General features: G+C 37.1%; 1 protein-coding gene across 5 annotated transcripts in view; it reads right to left on the reverse strand.

Moving 5' to 3' along the window:
• Msh3 (mutS homolog 3) overlaps window positions 1-20,289 on the reverse strand; it is a 155,138-nt gene that overhangs the window by 57,449 nt on the left and 77,400 nt on the right. For 4 of the 5 annotated variants that reach the window (XM_042690870.1, XM_042690869.1, XM_042690868.1 and 1 more), the window contains 4 exons: window positions 18,327-18,495; window positions 14,498-14,562; window positions 11,030-11,146; window positions 1,451-1,558 (listed from right to left, as the gene is read on the reverse strand). In XM_042690870.1, the coding sequence (XP_042546804.1) occupies window positions 1,451-1,558; window positions 11,030-11,146; window positions 14,498-14,562; window positions 18,327-18,495 (459 nt within the window). The remainder of the gene's footprint in view (window positions 1-1,450; window positions 1,559-11,029; window positions 11,147-14,497; window positions 14,563-18,326; window positions 18,496-20,289) is intronic. The other variant, XM_042690871.1, reaches the window with a different exon arrangement.

Genomic DNA, 20,289 nt, shown 5'->3' on the forward strand with positions numbered 1-20,289 from the left:
CAAACCTTACTTCTCACATTGCTACATATGAAGACATCTAAGGATACATGACTACTTAGTGACAAAAGATGGGTTAAAAGTTTATTATTATATCACATGTAAAGTATGTATGACTGTAAAAGGGATTATCAATATGTAGGCAAGTAGATAAATAGACAGACAGACAGATAGATTACTTCATTGTACATATAGATGTCCATGCACATACGTACATAAAAAAAACCTTACTTGAAAAAAGTCCAGGAAATGGAAACAAGACGGTTTTTCATTGTTAAAAAAATTATTAAAACAAGCAAGCAAACAACTTTACTTGCTATGAGGGAGCCAACTACATGATCATACAAATGTCCAGCAGCACCTATGGCAGAAGGCCACTTAAGAAGCATCAGGAGAGACACCATGTAGAAATTAATTTTTCAATAGGAAGAACTTTATCTAAACACACACTAAGTGCAAAGGCTGTAGCCAATTCTCTGCCTCACTCAAAAACAGACCTCATGAGAGAAAGTTCACTTTACAAGTCTTATACCCCCAGAAAGAAGTCCTACTAACACAACACACACACACACACACACACACACACTGAAGCTTCTGGGAGGTAGACAATTTGTTCAAAGATTAGAGCTACAATTTAGAGTTAGTTCCATTTCAAACTAACACCTTTAATGAAAAGAAGAATGAACCATGCTGGAATGCTTAGAAGCTAGTATCATTAAGTGAGTGAGGTGTGGTGGTACTCCTTGTAATCCAGTGCTCAGGAGGATAAAGCAGAAGAACCATGAGTTTGAGGCCAGCTTTAGTGTGACTCTGTCTCATAATAGTGGAAAAAATTTGGTCTCTCAACAAAAGGAGGGACAGAAAAGATCATAGCAATCTATCCCTTTCCTTCAGTCCTTTTATTTGTTATTAAATTTTTGTTAATCAAACTTTTATGATTATAAAGTTAAACATGGAGTGTCTACATTAAAGATAAAATGAGTGCCTATACTTTACAAAAATGTTACCCATGTAAATTTTAATATGTAACATTTAAAGCCAGGCACTGGGGGCTCACACCTGTAATCCTAGCTACTCAAGAGGCTGAGATCTGAGGATTGCAATTCAAAGCCAGACAAGGTAGAAAAGTTCCCATAAGATTCTTGCCTCCAAATAACACTGAAAGTGGCACTGTGGCCCAAAGTCATAGAGCACTAGCCTTGAGCAAAACTGCTCAGGAACAGTGCCAAAGCCCTGAGTTCAAGCCCTATGACCAACAATAAATAAATATTTTAAATAAAATATTTGTTCCAAAAGTCATACTAAACAAACAAAGCTACAGATGTATGACATTCAGCTTTACCATCAGTCTTACATATTTGTAATAATTTATAGTGAAGATACTAAAAGTGGATTAACATTAACATTTCATCTAAAGCAACAATAAAGATGGAAATATAGAAAAACATATTACCTGCAGTAATTGCCTTGCTTTGCAACCTTGGCCAGGGAGAAGATGCAGTCAAGAGTTGCTAGGTGATGTACTGCTTTACACAAAGACTGATAATGTTCACTGAAATTCCTACAGAAACAACAACAACAAAAGGAGAAAGTTCATTTCTGAGACCTATAAAAGTTATCCAATAAAGAACTGCTTTACTAGCGAATCTAAATACAAACAAAACAAGCAGGCAAACATCACAGGTAAGAGAGGAGAGAACAGATTACTGAGGCTTCTTTCTGCTTGGCCTGGGAGAGTTACATGGATCTAAAACAGCAACTACATAAGGATGTCTACCTATTTATACTATATTACCTATATATACTATATTACACTATATTTATAGTACATCTTATCATATTTCAACTTAAACATTTGAAATGAAAAATCAATTTCCTTCAGCTCCAATAACATTATGATCTACTCAGATGGATCACTTCCCTAGATGCTCATTATTTACTGCCCAAACCTGGAACACTAGTTTCAACTCCTCTCACACTAAACTGGAAGCTTCTAGAAGGCTAAGCTCATGTCTGTCTAAATCACTTATCTCTTCAGCCCTAATGTCCAGTTCCGATTGCACAGATAAAAGACATTATAATAAATGGTTGTTAAAGGTAGAAAAGAAAAAAAAAATCCCTTTTCAGCTATCTTCAGGAATTTTGTTAATAACGAATAACTTAATTTTACATTTATTTTTAAAAAGGTAATGGTAATTGCCTCAAATCCTTGTCTGGTTAAAACTATAACATAGGTGGCTCAGTGGTAGAGCGCTTGCCTTGCATGCATGAGGCCGTGGGTTTGATTCCTCAGCACCACATAAGCAAAAAGAAAAAAAGCCGGAAGTGGCGCTGTGGCTCAAGTGGTAGAGTGATAGCCTTGAGCTGAAGAGCTGAGGGACGGCACCTAGGCCCAGAGTTCAGGCCCCACGACCTGACCCAAAAAACAAAAACAAAAGAACTATAACGTGGAAAAAATCTCAGAAGGCTTATAGTCAAAGACTTATTTAGGAAAAGTATAAATATGGATACAGGTGTTTTTATCATTTCTTACATTTCTGCCAAAATTATCCTGTTATGTCATAACATTACTTCAACATGTACAATGTTCCATTTGTGGAATGTACATAATGTTCATAATGATCAATTTTGGATGGCTGAGATGTACCTAATTTTACTACAAAGAGTCCAGAATTTGATTTTTTTAGTGACTCAAATAAAATACCTTTTTTGTTTTTTTTCTTTTGTGAAAATACTGTACAGAGGGGTTACAATTACATGGCCAAGGTAATGAGTACATTTCTTATCAAGCATTGTTGCCTCCTCCTTTGTTTCCCTTTCCCATCCCTTCCCATCTCCCCTTCCCCAACCTCCTACTCTCCCATCCAGGGCCAAAGTTGTAAAGTTCATTTTCTACATAATGACTTTTACATCTCATCGTTGCAATGGGTCCACCTGTATCCCTGTTTAAACAATTTGTTTTTTCCCTTCCCCTCCACAAATTATACCAACATCAAATACAGTGAAAACAGGGGTTATACCGTGGGGAAGGGATATACAAAGCAACAAAGAAATCATCTTATAAATATGTTAGAAACAATCTCAAGAAAGAAAAAACATTTGAGTCCTTATCTTAGGGTAAGGACTTTTTACCTTTTTAAGTAAAGAGAAAATATATAACTAAGCTTAAATCTTCACAATTGCTATGTGCTTACAAGAGATTTGGCAAATTTTTAAATAATTTAATGTCATAAATTATTCAAAAACTGGGAAATGATGGTTAATAATAACTCAGTTAAAGTATGAACATGGTCCAAGAGAAATGCCAAAATAAAATCAGCATCACTATCAGAAATGAGGGACAAAGGGCTAACAAATGCAGCATGGTACTCACTAGACACTATGTTGAAAATGAACTATATAACTTGTGGGTGAGGACAGAAGGGAAAATTAGGGAAGCAAGGGAAGAGGTGACATTGTCCCCAAAAAATATAATCATTACCTGACTTATGTAACTGTAACCCCTCTGTATATCACCTTTACAAAAACAATGAGCAACACAACAATAAAAAACAAAAAAATCAGTACTTAGTAACCAGACCTTATGAAGGAGGCACACCTATGTTATTTCTTTTTTTTTTGGTCAGGGGTGGGGGGAGGGGGCAGTCCGGTCGTGGGGCCTGAACTCTGGGCCTGGGCGCTGTCCCTCAGCTCTTCAGCTCAAGGCTAGCGCTCTACCACTTGAGCCACAGCACCACTTCCGGCTTTTTTCTTTTTGCTTATGTGGTGCTTAGGAATCAAACACAGGGCCTCATGCATGCAAGGCAAGCGCTCTACCACTAAGCCACCTTCCCGGCCCAACCAATGTTATTTCTTTGTAACCCATCCTTATCCTTAATTTTACAAATGAAGTTCAGAAAAATATTATGCTAAAATCACACAACTATTAAAGAACAGAACCAAGATTCAAACTACCCCTTTTGGCTGGGTTGGAGTGGGGGGGGTTGGGGGGGGGGGTGGGCAGCAGCTGGAAAGGGTAATAGGGTTTGCTAAGGATCAAACTCAGGGCCTCACACATGCTAGACAAAGGCTTTAACACTACAATATATTCTCAGCTCATCCCTAAGCGATACCATTTCTATCTCCACACCTAATGGTGCAAATCTAAGAAGCTCTGACTAGCACTTTTTCTATTTTTGTGCATAGATGTAATAAATTAGAAATAAGATGGATTGCCTGTTTTCTACATAAAATACTAGCCTTGCGGAGATAATCCCTTACAGTGAAAGATATCTAGGAAGGGAAGGCAGTGAAAAACCCTCTTTTAAAATTTATTTCGGTGTTAGACAGGCGCTGGTGGCTCACACCTGTAACCCTAGCTACTCAGGAGGCGGTTCAAAGCCAGCCAGGCAGGATAATCTGTTAAACTCTTATCTCTAATTAACTACCTGTGGCTCAAGTGGTAGAGTGCTTGCCTTCAGCCGAAGAGCTGAGGGACAGCGCCCAGGCCCAGAGTTCAGGCCCCATGACTGGACCCAAAAAAAAAAAAAAGAAAGAAATAACATAGGTGTGCCTCCTTCATAAGGTCTGGTTACTAAGTACTGATTTTTTTGTTTTTTATTGTTGTGTTGCTCATTGTTTTTGTAAAGGTGATATACAAAGGGGTTACAGTTACATAAGTCAGGTAATGAGTACATTTTTTTGGGACAATGTCACCTCTTCCCTTGCTTCCCTAATTTTCCCTTCTGTCCTCACCCACAAGTTATATAGTTCATTTTCAACATAGTGTCTAGTGAGTACCATGCTGCATTTGTTAGCCCTTTGTCCCTCATTTCTGATAGTGATGCTGATTTTATTTTGGCATTTCTCTTGAACCATGTTCATACTTTAACTGAGTTATTATTAACCATCATTTCCCAGTTTTTGAATAATTTATGACATTAAATTATTTAAAAATTTGCCAAATCTCTTGTAAGCACATAGCAATTGTGAAGATTTAAGCTTAGTTATATATTTTCTCTTTACTTAAAAAGGTATTTTACCCCAAGCTAAGGACTCAAATGTTTTTTCTTTCTTGAGATTGTTTCAAACATATTTATAAGATGATTTCTTTGTTGCTTTGTATGCCCCCCCCCCCCCCGCCCCACGGTATAACCCCTGTTTTCACTGTATTTGATGTCAGTATAATTTGTGGAGGGGAAGGGAAAAAACAAATTGTTTAAACAGGGATACAGGTGGACCCATTGCAACAATGAGATGTATAAGTCGTTATGTCGAAAATGAACTTTACAACTTTGGCGGGGGGGGGGGGGGGGGGGGGCGAGGGAAGGGATGGGAAAGGGAAACAAAGGAGGAGGCAAAAATGCTTGATAAGAAATGTACTCATTACCTTGCCCATGTAATTGTAACCCCTCTGTATGGTATTTTCACAATAAAAAAAGAAAAGAAACAAAAAACCAAAAAAGGTATTTTATTTGGGGCACTAAAAAATCAAATTCTGTACTCTTTTGTAGTAAAATTAGGTACATCTCAGCCATCCAAAATTGATCATTATGAACATTACGTACATTTCACAAATGGAACATTATACATGTTGTCGTAATGGTGTGACATAATAGGATAATTTTGGCAGAAATGTAAGAAATGATAAAAACACCTGTATCCATATTTATACAGGCCCACTACCGACAAAAAATATCTGTGTTAATGGTGTCAATTCTAGAAATATTGAGTTTTATTCTATTTGCTGAAACAAAAACCTTGTAGGGGCTTCCTACTTTGAAAACAATCGGGGCAAGTTACTACAATGATAAGTGAGTCCTCTGTAACTTATCTTTGATTTAAAAGAAAAACATATTCTTGAACTTTTCTAGTATTATCAGGGTAAAATATTCTATGTAAATGACATTTTCCAAATACCAGAAACAATATTTTAAGCGAGATTCTTTTTTGTGTTAACTATCTGTGATGTGGAAAGTATATACATAGTACACTTCATACTTCATTGAATAAAGCATAATGAATTAACTTACCTACTTTTCAGCACAACAAGCAGCATGACATCCACTAAGAGTGTAAGAATCTGGGCAAATCCCCAAACACACAGTGGATATACCCCTAGCATCAGCTGAACATTCTTTAGATACTACCTTAAAAATGCTTCCTAGCCAGGTGCTCCTGTCTTTAATCCTAACTATTCAAGAAGTTGAGATATGAGGACTGTGGTTTGAAGCCACAGGAGGAGGAAAGTCCAAGAGACTCTTATTTCCAATCAACCACCAAAGAGTCAGAAGTGGAACTATAGCTCAAGTGGTAGAACACTAGCATTGACCAAAACTGCTTAGGGAGGGTGCCCAGGCCTTGAGTTCAAGCCCCAGAATCAGCACATGGATGCAAAAGCACACGTGTACTCACATACACTCACACCCCAAAAAGCACTTGACATATGCAGAGTGACCAGGCCTTTCCTGTTCTGGTTTAATTTAAATCTAACCTACCTGTATTTTTCTGTCTTAATTCATATGGCTTTACCCTTTTTTTGCCAGAGGGCAGTCATATCTGATGTTCTGCTTTGCTTCTATGAATGTGAGTGTAAATGCATTTGGGCACTAAAAAAAAGTCACTTTTTTCTTACTCTCAGTCCCTCCTTCTCAGATTCTGTCCAGGCCACCAAGACCTGAGGTTAAGGTTGACAGCTTTAGATGATCTTCTGATTTTCAGGATAGAAATGAGTAATTTTCATTCATTTTTGGTGATTACCATTTTAGTTAATAAAAAAAAAAAGCAGGGAGGGCTGGGTAATGATTTGGATATAGACAGTAACATTCTCTCGCATATCACTCAGTCAAGTAAGACGTGTGAATAAACAAAAAAAAAACCTACCAAAATCTTAAAATCATCAAAATTCATTAAAAAGTCTTCTTTAACTTCTTGATGTTTGCCTAAGCTCCTACATCTGCCAAACTACAAAAAGATTATATATACTTAGAAACACAAGTAGCTGTGCCAAGAATACAGTTTAAGTGGTAGAGTACCCGTTAGTAAGTACAGTCATAAGGTGAGGGAGAAGAAGGAAGGAAGAAGAAGAAGGAGGAGGAAGAGAGGAGGAAGAGGAGGAGGGAGAGGTGAGGGAAAAAGAGAAAAAAAGATGAGGAGGGAGAAGAGGAGGGAAAGAAAGTAGTAGGGGGAGGGGGAGAGGAAAGGGGACACAGAGAGAAGAAGAAAGAGGAGAAAAGAGAGGAGGGGAGAAGAGAGGAGAAGAAGGAAGGAGAGAGGAGGGGAAGGGAGAGAAGAAGAGGGAAGGGGAAGCTGACAAGTGAGCAATACAGATAATCAGAAAAACCTACTAAATCATGACAACTTGCAACCTAGTGACTATGTCATCAAGACTATGCCATCAACTAACTTGAGGCTGAAGTCAAAGTTCAACAATTTCTGCTCAAAAGAGATTGTTGGGTCTAAGGGAAGCAGATAAAGACATTTGGGTATCAAAAAGCTGCTAAGATGACCAGAGTTGATGTCAAATGTTACTCAATGATACAGGAGGTTAATAAAGAATGGAAAACACTTACTGTACTTGCAACTACATTTCTTTTTTCTTTTGTGAAAATACCACACAGAGGGGTTACAATTACATGGGCAAGATAATGAGTACATTTCTTATCAAGCATTGTTGCCTCCTCCTTTGTTTCCCCTTACCATCCTTTCCCATCTCCCACCCCCTCACCTACCCCCGTCCTCCCACCCCCTCAGCCAAAGTTGTAAAGTTCGTTTTTGACATAACGACTTGTACATCTCATTGTTGTAATGGGTCCACCTGTATCCCTGTTTAAACGATTTGTTTTTTCCCTTCCCCTCCACAAATTATACCAACATCAAATACAGTGAAACAGGGGTTATACCGTGGGGGAGGGACATACAAAGCAACAAAGAAATCATCTTATAAATATGTTAGACACAATAGCAAGAAAGAAAAAAATTTGAGTCCTTAACTTGGGGTTCATTTCGCTTAACATCAACTTATCTGACCATTTCTGCTTGTCTCAGACATATACTAGATATTGCAAATAAGGGAAACCATGGGACCTATGTTTCTTTGGGCCTGGCTAAGATATTATTATTTGTAAGATATTATTATGCAATTTTAAAAGTATTTGCAAGTGAGATTATTGCTCAATGTTGACAGTCTATCTTTTAGAATACTAGAGACAAATGTTTTGAGAAAGAATTTCATTCGCAGCAGTTTATTCTTGAAATTTTTGAAAGATTTTGATCAAAAACAGCATGACTAATACACAGCAATTAGTACCCCAGTGAGGGAAAAATACCCTTGTATGGCTAGTATTCAGTCTATACAAGTTTAGGGAAGTTAATCCTCCCCCCCCCCACCCCCAGTCATGGGGCCTGAACTCTGGGCCTGGGTGCTGTCCCTGAGCTCTTCAGTTCAAGGCTAGCGCTCTACCACCTAATCAACAACACCACTTCCGGTTTTCTAGCAGCTTACTGGAGATAAGAGTCTCACAGACTTTCCTGCCCCAGCTGACTTTGAACCATGATCCTCAGATCTCAGCCTCCTGAGTAGCTAGGATTACAGGTGTGAGCTACCGGCGTCTGGCATTAATCATCTTTTCTTTTTCTCTTTTTTATTATTTGTTTATTTTTTAAATTTTATTTTATTGTAAAGGTGCTATACACAGGGGTTACAGTTACACGAGGAAGGTAACAAGTATATTTCTTGTGGAACATTGTTACCTCCTACTACTACCCCTTACCTCCCCCATCTCTTCCCCTTCCTCCCCCCACTCACAAAGTTGTAATGTTCATTTCCAAAATAGTGTCTTGTGAGTGTCATTGTTTGAATGGATCATCCTGTGTCTTTGTTTCAGCATTTTGTTATTCCCTTTCCCCTCTTACCCTGCATCTTGTATGTACATTTATCTAATCATCTTCTTATGACACCATATTTGTACCATCTGGCACCTCCATAAACAGTATACATAATAATGAATGCTGCTTTCAAGTGGGTTCTAAATACAAGTGCTCTAGCTATATTGCAGTCACATTCTTTTTCTAAATTAAACACTTCATTGTTTTTCTTTTCTTTTCTTTTCTTTTTTTTTTTTTGTCGGCCGTGGGGCCTGAACTCTGGGCCTGGGCGCTGTCCCTCAGCTCTTCAGCTCAAGGCGAGCGCTCTACCACTTGAGCTACAGCGCCACTTCCGGTTTTCTGGTGGTTTATTGGAGATAGGAGTCTCACGGTCTTTCCTACCCAGGCTGGCTTTGAACACGATCCTCAGATCTCAGCCTCCTGAGTAGCTAGGATTACAGGCGTGAGCCACCAGCGCCCGGCTGTTTTTCTTTTATTTTAAATTATTTAGTTATTATCTTTGAGACAGGGGGTCTTGCTACATTACATATTCCAGGCTAGCCTGGAGATTACAATCCTCCTGCCTCAGTCTCTCAAGTTTAGGACTATAGGCATGCTCCATCATGCCTGACCTTTAGTTTTTCATTTTCAAAAAATTTTACATATATTTATGTATGTGTGTATATGTATTTTTACCTATATAATCTAATATATATTATATATAGGAAATACAAATTTTTTAACTAAAATTTTCTTAGATGAGATAAGGGTATTGAAGTTATATAGAAAAATGTCCTTAATTTTAGAAAATGTATGTTTCACTTTTGGGGACAAAGTACTATAAGGTCTAAAATCCCAAATGGTCCAGAAATGAAAGTCTGTATTTATATAGTATATGTGTGTATGAGTGTGTATGTGTACATGCATGTATGGCATATGTATAAGCACATATCTATTTATTCTTTATGTTTGTGTATGTCTGTGTATGTATAACTATATATACAAATACATAATGGGAGATACAAAACAAATGCAGCAAAAAGTTAACATGTGCTACATCTAGATGAAAGGTGTATAAATGGCCATCTCAATTTTCAACCTGTCCCTCAGTGGATGAATGGATCAAAAAAATGTGGTCTATGTATACAATGAAATTTTATGCTTCCACCAGAAAGAATGACCTCACCGCATTTGTAAGAATATGGATAGACTTGGAAAAAATCATATGAAGTGAAATAAGACAGACCCAAAGAAACATAGGCTGCCTGGTTTCCTTCATACGTAATAATTAGTAAATGTCTAGGATAATCCTAGCAAAGGATCACAATAGTTCAATAGCTATGTACATATGATCTTATAAAATAATGCTAATTGAAATGAACTACAAGATATGGAAACAGAAGGTTTTCTTTTTTCATAGTGTACTGAATGCAGTTATTTCTTTTTTCTTTAGTTTTTTACTTTTCCTTTGATTTACCCCCTGTTGTCACTGTGTTTGTTTTCAGTACCCTTTGTGTTGTACATAAGTTTATCTGATGTGGGATGGGAAGGGGAATCACAGAAAAGATGGTGAGACAAAGGACAAAAGATGAACCAATGCAACAGTCACACTCACAAGACATTATGTTGCAAATGAACGTTACAACTTTGGTGGGGAGTGAGTTGGGAGAGAGGGATAGCGTTGGGGGGGGGGGTGGAATGAGAGAGGGAAACAATGTTCAACAAGAATTGTACTCATTTCCTTATTTATGTAACTGTAACCCTTCTGTATATTACCTTCACAATAATAAATAAATAAATAAAAATCCAGGAGGCAAATAGGATATATAAAGAAATAAAATTAAATAGAGATAATTAAAACACAACTAATCTATACTTGCTCAACTCTGAGACATTAATCCTTCAATAAGAAAGTTAACTTCGAGGCATAATTCCAAAAAGTGGACTCTACTAGATACCACTAAAACAAAATGTTGGTACATTGACAATAATATACATTTTGTTGTCTCATTAAAGACAAGACAAGCATACATTTCAATGGATTAGAAATAAAATCCAAGAACACAAGTATTCAACTATTTGACAGCAGGTCACAAGCAGTAGTCTCTACTTTTCTTTTTGATGGAAAGATTTTCCGGTCTATTTCTCATAGCAAAAAGTCAGATTATATTTTTCATTGTGAACTCACTCTAGAAAATCAAGCCATTCAGCACTGCAGTCAAGGACTAGCTGCTCCCGGAGCTGATTCAGATGTCTGTAATTTTCTACAATAAAAGGAGAGTGAAAGCGGCTCACGGCTTTTGTGCTAGGAGGAAAAAAAAAACAACTTAAGTAGGAAATCAAGGTTATAAGACTCAGTAATGCCATCACTTCAGGAAATTAAAGTCATTACTTATTATTCATTGATGAGCCTTGAACATAACTAACTATAAACAGAGAACATTCTTCGATCATGATCCTGAGCTACTGATGATGAAGAATATGGTTTTGTTCAGAAAGCTTTTTAATTCATTTCAAATTATACCCATATGGTAAAGTCAGAGTTCAGAGTTTGTATTTCATAGGCAAAGGTTTTCTTTTATCTTTAACTTATGCTAAATGAAAACTCCTGCTTAAAAAATAGACCGAAACAGATACAACAAAATAAGGTGTAGCAAAGCTGCGAGGACACACTGGTGAAGCTCATATTGTTCTTGGTATTTTATACGTTTATGTTTGGCGGGTTTCAGGGAAGAAAAAAAACAAGAACCTAGCACAAAGAACAATGATCCATGAATTCAAGAACCAAATAAAGAAGAGAATTCTGCAGGGCTTAGTAGCCCTGACTGGGAAGAAATACCACACGCTCCTCCTCTGGTCTTGAGTGGGAGCTCTACTTCCACATCAAGAATTTTCAGGAAACAATGAGGGCTGATAAGGGTCCCCAGTAAGGGAATATATAGCAAGGCCTCAATCTCTTTTTTTTTTTTAATGGTAAAGGTGATATACAGAGTGGACACAGTTATATAGGTCAGATAATGAGTACATTCCTTATTGAACAGTTACCTCTTCCCTCATTTTCTCCCAGTTTTTTTTCCCTCGACTCCACTCCTCCAGCAGTTGTATAGTTCATTTTCAGCACAGTGTCTAGTGAGTATCACTGCTGTATTAGTTCACCCTTGATCTGTGCTTCCCCTTATCTTCCCCAAAACAGATAAACTTACATACAAAAGAACAGAAATCAAAAACATCAACAAAGGGGGAAGGAAAAATACACAAAAGTAAAATTTTAAAAACCTCAAAAATAATCTCTTGTTTCCATTTCTTGGAGTTCATTGAGCCTTTGTGATTCTCTCCTAAGAATATCCTCCTTTGTTTAGAATCCTGTTTACCATGTCCAAGTGTAATTTTTTTGCCTTTTACCATCCATTGTGTGTTCAATTTATAGGCACATTCTAATTACTACAAATGAGGGGGAACCCATGCAACCTATGTGTCTTTGGGTTTGGCTTACTTTGGCTTAATATAATTTTTCCTTACAAATGGGCAGTATCATTATTTCTGATGGAAGCATATAATTCCATTTTCTTCATGCATCCATCCACTGAGGAACATCTGAGTTGATTCCATAGCTTGGCTATGGTAAACAATACTGAATGTAAATTTGTTCAACCACTATGGAAAGCAGTATGGAGGTTCCTGAAAACACTAAACATAGCAATTCCACTGCTGGGCATTTATCCAATTTACCACAAACCAGACCAAACTAAAGCTACCAGCACAACCATGTTCACTACAGTATTCTTTACTAAAGCCTCAATCTTGCCACTTACAAGCTCTTGTGACTTTGGACAAATAGAAAGGACTCGGACTCTCTCTCTCTCTTTCTCTACATACACACACACACACACACACACACATACATATTCCTGTTGTCATGTTTAAAGTAGGGATTGCAGTAGTACTTACTTCCCAGGTACTAGGGAGAGGGTCACACAGAGTGTTTAGCACAGTACTTAGTTACAAGTACTCAGCAAGTATCAAGTGTAGTAGCTACTACTGTTGCTGCTACTATAGGTCAATAAGAAGAAAAGTCAAGGATACTCGCACCTTCGTTTGTTCCCCTCCTATAATACACTACCATATTAATTTAATCTAGCAAGCTACCAGACATTCAAAATCTGACTGATAATCTTTCAACCAATCCTTGTGTCAAGGCCTTAATGTCCAAACAGACAAAATACTATAATGAAACTTCTCCACATCATCTTATTTGTTCATCTAATTTACGTAAGGGAATGTCAAAAAGATTCTGGCACTGATTTGTGCCTTGTTTATTGCTTTTCAATTACATTATCCAGAGTTTTGTGTGAATATATTTATCATAGCTTTCTCTTCTGGCAAAAGCCATTGTGTAAGACATTTCCATTACTGTTCTAGAGTAAGGTAATTTTTAGTAATACCTCGTTATATTTCCATTTATTAGCTATAGTATTGCTAATAAAAAGCAGATAAGGAAAAAGATGGCTGCCAAGAGAGAAAACATACCCTAAAATCAACAGTACAACTTCTAGCCGTAAAAAAAGATAGCATTAGAGCAAAGTAACCCACACTATGCCCTCAGTGTCTGTTGCTATCGTAATAGGGAATAAACAATTTTTGCTTTTTAGTTAAAACAGCAACAAAAAAATAATAACCATTCACACATCATGTCAAACTTTCCCTCCATCCCTAACACAGAGTTCCTTCACACCTTCACCAGCTACTTATCTCTCTGAAGTTATCTTAGGCAAATGAAACATCTTTATCTTACTCACATAAACATATAACTAATAGCACTAATAAGTGTTCCAAAAGTGTACTTCTCACAGCAGTACACAATCTTCTGACCCTGCTGCTTTAGAGTCCCCTCTAGAGGAATAATGCTAATCAAGGAAGAAAAGGCAGTCTCAATGTGCTTCTCTAATATTTTTATTAATTTATGTGTATCAGTTAATGATAAGTTACAAAAGTAACATTCTAGTCAGGCATGGAAGCACAGCTCTGTAATCTCAGCACTTGAGAGGCTGAGGTAGAAGGATTATCACTTGAAGGCTAACCTTCAACTTGTTTCTAAACAAATTTTTTTTAAAGGGCTCAGTGTTAGCCTGGCATGCACAATGCCCTAGGTTCAGGCCTTAGTATTACAAGATTTTTTTTTTAAGTGAAGACTATTATAACTGTGTGCCAAAAAAGCACTAACTACAAAGAAATGTGAAGTTCACTGAGGTAGAAAATGAAATTTCAGTTTCTTAAAAGAAATGTCAGGCCCAGCATTCATCAAATGGCTCAGCAACCAAATTAATCTCACACTGAAAGATCCCTCAGTGATTTTTTTTTCCTTGTATACTCTGAACTACAGGGGTAACAGCAAAAATTTACAAAACAGGAAAACAAATGTATAAAACTGAGATGTACTTTTAGAAATATTTTTAAGTCATTGATATAGGATTAAATTTGATGTCTTAAATCTGATATGATTAACTCACTGATGTCCTTGGTTTAAAACTCGATAAGAAAATCAAACAGAAAAAAATTGCTTTACCTTCAAGAACGTGGCTATTATCAATCCAGTAGCACATGAGTATACAAATGTCATAATTCATATTAGAAACAAAAAAAAGGACTTGAAACATACCTTCCAACCTTAACCCAATCCGTTGGTATGCAAGATATAGCGGAGTTCTTTATTTCAATCATAAACTAAAAGAAACAGAAATGAACATTTAGACATTTATGTAAGTAATCATTACATTTTTGAAAACTTCCTCAAAATTTTGATATAGCAATTAACATGATCATAAACATTCTAAATAAATGTAACTTTGTTTACATATGGCAGCAGAGCCAAATCTCATTAATCTAAGTCCCAAAACTTATGAACTTACATTCAGTAATAAATTCATTATAAAGGATATTAACATGGGGCTTGAGTCCATGCTTATATGATTGTCATGTGCATATTTTAATGGTGATTTTTCACTAGCAATCTCTAATTTATTAGTATCTACTTATCTTAAGACTTCTATTACTCAGACCAGTTTACAATCTTACCCACATAAAAATTTAAAATATTAATTATAAAATGTAACACCAGTTTGATATATATGGCCCTTGCTCTATTCTGAGCAGAAGGTCCTTTTTGTAATCGTTTTTAAATAAGAAATCTGAATTATTTAAAAGTATCCTCATAAAGAAAGCCTTGATATCGCCGATAAGAAAATATTTTTCTTCATATGAAAAGAAATAAGTTGCACTTAAAGGAACCCTATCTTTAGAAATCCAACAGTGTTGTACACACAGCTTCTCTGCCAGGAGACGAGTGAACTCAAGCTCTTCCATTCTGCTTTTCATTTTTAGCACTAGCTATACATCATTTTGGGACTCTCATCTTGTAAAATTGCAAAAAAAAAAAAAAAAATACAGCACTCTGTTGAAATAAACTTTAAAAATTGGTTTTATAGAGAATGGGATCCAGAAGCTCCTCAGAGATGGTTATGGGAATTCTTTTTTACATTTATACTTTTTTTACATTTATCCATTTATATGATATGCATAAAACCTTGGGAATAACATTTTATACTACTAGTAGTATCAATCTCCTTATGAGTTTGATTTTCCTTTCATATAAACACTGACATTTTTACATTAATGGCTAATTTTAAGAATTTTCATCTTTAGCAAAAATTTCAGAATTAACGATGTCCTTGTCTATAGAAAGGTATAAACATAGTAATAAATCTGCTGTACTCAATGACATAGTTAAGAGTAACGAAGGGAAGTGGAAAAATGGGGGACTGGAGCTACTCCAGCACTTCTTACATCACCAGAAATCTGAAACAAAATATCAGGTATGGGCTGGGTGTGGTGGCTCATGCATGTAATCAGGAGAATCAAGTATAGGCAAAAAGTTTAATGAGACCTCTATGTCAATCAACAAGTTGAGAGTGGTGGCAATGATCTTGTCATGACAGCTATGTGAGAGACCAACCCTATCCAAAAAATAATAACTAAAGCAAAACAGTCTGCATGCATGGCTCAAGTACTAAAGCACCTACGTAGCAAACAGAAGGCCCCAAGTTCAAACCCCATTACTGCCCAAAAGCAAAAGTTAATAATAATCAAGTGTATGACTCTATGAAGAAGAGAGTGGCATAGGAAGGCACAGGAGTGCAAAAGGAAGCAGTAGACAGAGACCAGGTGGTATATAGAAATAATTGAAATGAAGCAAAGGACTCTAATACCAGGTGCTGAGCCAATGGTAGGGAATGGGCAGAGTTCCCTTAAGTAGGTCTTGAAGCAAAAAGAAAGCCTGCACTCTGCAAAAATGTCATTTGCAATGGGAATCTATGATCTTTGCAGCAAGTAGAACTAAAGAAGGGGCCCCAAGCAGTTCCTGGCTTGCTCCCTAATGTCCTGGCAGACAATTACCTTGAGAAAGGTCTTGCAGTTAGATCTTTCCACTGAAGATAGGAAAAACTTCTGTGCTTTGGTATCTTCAAATCCCAAAGCCCATCCCATCCACTGGTTAGTAAGCCACCACCCTGAGAAATCCATGTGAGTCCTGTTAGCTTTTGTGACATGGAAGCACTTATGGAGAGAGGTCTACATGGGGAAGTGAGAGCTTGGAAGGGGAGCTTGACAGGAGTGTGTGAAGAAGGGCAGGGTAGCTAGGAGACAGACTGTGACCAAGACACTGAGAGTCGCATGGTATGCATGCCTAACTGCCAGAGCACCCTGCCTCCCCTCTGACTGCTTTCTACACTCAAGGAGCCCAAAGACCCCTGGAAAGGCAGCTGCTTACTCAGGGTATGTACATGCCCACATAGACAAGGCACTTCCAGTGCGCTGACATTCATCCCTGCATGCTTGGGCTCAGCTGTCATGGAGTAGGCACTGTGAGTGAACACTGGCAGACAAGAGAACAGGCAGTGGTCACAGAAGTGTCTGTGTCCTGGAGGGAAAGGTGGATGGAACTCCCCGTGTAAACAACCCTGTTTGGTGTAATCTGTTTGGTCTTCAGAGAGAAAAGAACTCACTGTTACCCAAGTGAACTGCAAAACAGCAGGCCTAGGAGAAGAGGGAGCATCTCCATCCTCTATCTTCTCAGAAAAGAAAAAATATGAATGGGTCTTTTGACTTTTTTTATCTCCCTATTGCTTAGATTTTTTTTACCTTGCTCTGTATTTGTTGTATTGGGTATTTCCTGTTATTTCTTATACCTACCTTCCTTATTTCTTAGCCTATCTTTTTTCTTATTTCCTTTGGTCATTCCCCTTCCTTTTAGTATTAGTTTATGAATTTTATTAATTTATGAATTTTCTAAATCCTAGTTTATTCTCTAGCTCCTTTCCTTTCAAGAGCATAGTTGATGCTTAGAAGATAATATATAAATACTGTCAAGTCTAGGGTTTCTTCTCTTTTATTTGGTAGTATAAGGGTTTGAACTTAGAGCTTTGCATTTGCAGGACAAAGGCTCTGCCATTTGAACCACACTTTCAGCCTTCTTGTATTTGAGCTTTACAAAAGAGTCTTTGCCTGAATCAACAATCCTCCTACCAATGAGTTTCTTTTCACAAAGCTGAAACCACAGGAACTCAACACCACACATAGCTTATCTGTTGAGAGGGGACTTCAATCTGCAGCTCTTCTGATCTCATGCTTTCTTGAATAGCTGGGATTACAGGCATGAGACACCACATAGGCCTATGTTTGGCTAGTATTGTTTATTAACTAGTAATTATACTCTCAACTTCAAGGGTAAGGGCTGCCATATAATCACTATGTGATCCAAGAGAATTGATAAGGTTATCATTTCATCATCGATAAGCCAGGACCAAAGTCTAACTTCTCGTTCCTGGATCCTGAGCGAGTGAAATTTCTAAGTTACTATTCGTAACAAAAAGTTTTCTGAAAGAGGGCTGGGAAGGTGGCTGAGTGGTAGAATGCTTGCCTTGCATGCATGAGGCCCTGGGTTCGATTGTTCAGCACCACATAAGCAGAAAAAGCCGGAAGTGGGGCTGTGGCTCAAATGTAGAGCACTAGCCTTGAGCTGAAGAGCTGAGGGACAGTGTCCAGGCCCAGAGTTCAGGCCTACGACCAACCCAAAAAAAAAAAAAAATTCCCTGAAAGAAAATCAAGAGATAACACCATAACACAAGACTTTATCAAGAGATTAAAAAACATCATCATTAAACTATTTCTTATCCAGGGGTAGGGAGAGGCTCAAGCAGTAGAACATCTGCCTAGCAAGCATAAGTCCAAATCCTACAAAATAAAAAAGAAGAAAAAAACCAAAATGTTTTCTATCAACCATATGAGTTATTACAACAGACTTCCAAGGAACAAAACGATTTCAAAATAAAAAGAAGTGACACTAACATACTACATTCAGACTTTTATTTATTTTAAAACAACTTTTCTACTTCAGGCAGGCTGATGCAAAACAGAAGCATGTGTGACATTACCTCCTGTCCTGACACTGTCACATATTGCGCGGAGGGATTTCTTAGTATTCTTCGTATTTCCTGTAAATGTACTTGGATCTTGTCAGTAACTTCTTGAATTTCATCCTTCCTCTTTTTTATCAAAGGGAAATTGGAAAGATCTTTGAATAATTCAGTTTTATCCCCAGTTCTATTATATGAAAAAACACAAATACACATATTGAAGCACATTAATTAAACCAGTTAACAAATATATTTTAGAACATGATCAAAGCCCACAGGGCTAAAAGTCAGAAAAATTATTTTTATGTTTTTCATTGTAAAAATACTGTGCAGAGGTGTTACAGTTACATGAATAAGGTAATGAGTACATTTCCTATCAAGTATTGTTGTCTCCTCCTTTGATTTTCCCCTAACATTCCTTCCCACCCACCCTAACGCCTCCCTCCCCCTCCCTCCAAGTTGTAAAGTTCCTTTTCAACATAGTGTCTTGTATATCTCATTGTTACAATGGCTCAACCTGTATCCTTATTTCAGCATTTTGTTATTTCTCTTCCCCTCCCCAAATTAGAAAGATGTATATACAAGATGCAGGGCACCAACATCAAATACAATGAAAACAGGGGTTATACCATGGGGGAGGAACATATAAGAGAAACAAAAATATCACATAGTACATTTTAAATACGTTAAAAACAATAGTGAGAAAGCAAAAAAACACTAAAAAACCACTTGCATCCCTATCTTGGGGTTCATTTCACTTAATATCATCTTATATGGTAATATGTACATAGCTTTTGACCTTTGCTGCTTGTCCTAGACATATACTAGTTATTGCAGATAAGGGAAACCATGGAACCTATGCTTCTTACTTTACTTTTTTTTTTCCAAAACTTTCCATTTCCTAACAAATGGGGCAGTGTCATTCTTTCTGATGGAGGCATAGAATTCCATTGTATAAATAAGCCACATTTTCTTGATCCATTCATTTACTGAGGGGCATCTGGGTTGGTTCCATATCTTAGCTATGGCAAATAATGCTGCAATAAACATAGTTGTGCTGGTAGCATTAGTATGGCCTTGTTTGTGATTGTTTGGGTAAATGCCCAAAAGTGGGATTGCTGGGTCATAGGGGAGCTCTATGCGGAGGCTTTTGAGGAACCTCCATATTGCTTTCCAGAGTGGTTGAACAAGATTACATTCCCACCAACAATGCAGTAGGGTTCCCTTTTGGCCACATCCCCTCCAGCATCTGTTGTTATTAGAGTTCTTGATTATAGCCATTCTAACTGGGGTAAGGTGGAATCTCAATGTTGTTTTGATTTGCATTTCTTTTATGGCTAGAGAAGTTGAGCATTTCTTCATGTGTCTATTGGCCACTCTTCTTTCCTCTTCAGGGAAGTTTCTCTTTAAGTCTTTAGCCACTTACATATCGAGCAGTTTTTTCTTTGAGGATTTGTTGTTAGGAAAATTATTTTTAATTCTACTAAATACATATGCCACTAAATACTTATAAGGACATTGCTTAACTTGTAAGAGCTGAAAAATTTTATCCAAGTATTATTTCATCTTGTAAGTTTGTGATTCTTATGATGAAACTAAAATTAAGTATTAATCATTTACTTATCTGGAAAATCTAAAGTAAAAATGTCCATTCTCTTTTCTTTCACATAGTACGCCTTGGAGGGGTATCATGAACTGACTACCCTTGAAAGAATATCTTTGGTTTTGCAAATTCTCATAAACATAAGGCACATTATCCATGAAAATCTAGAAGATGAGGATAGCATTACCTGGTGCCCATCTCTGCTACTACAAATAAACTGCTACTGTGTGACTTTGTTTGGGCTTTAACTTTTCATCACTAATACTTTGGCAGTAGTAGATCTGTACTTAATAAGGAAGGGCTGGGTTCACACAGCTAAGTGTCATGCTTAGGACTCAGGTAAAACACTTAGTAACCAATTGCATTTCTAATTACTTA

This window comes from Dipodomys spectabilis, unplaced genomic scaffold (genome assembly GCF_019054845.1).
Source record: "Dipodomys spectabilis isolate Male_0828 unplaced genomic scaffold, ASM1905484v1 ptg000140l, whole genome shotgun sequence".
Lineage (NCBI taxonomy): Eukaryota > Metazoa > Chordata > Mammalia > Rodentia > Heteromyidae > Dipodomys > Dipodomys spectabilis.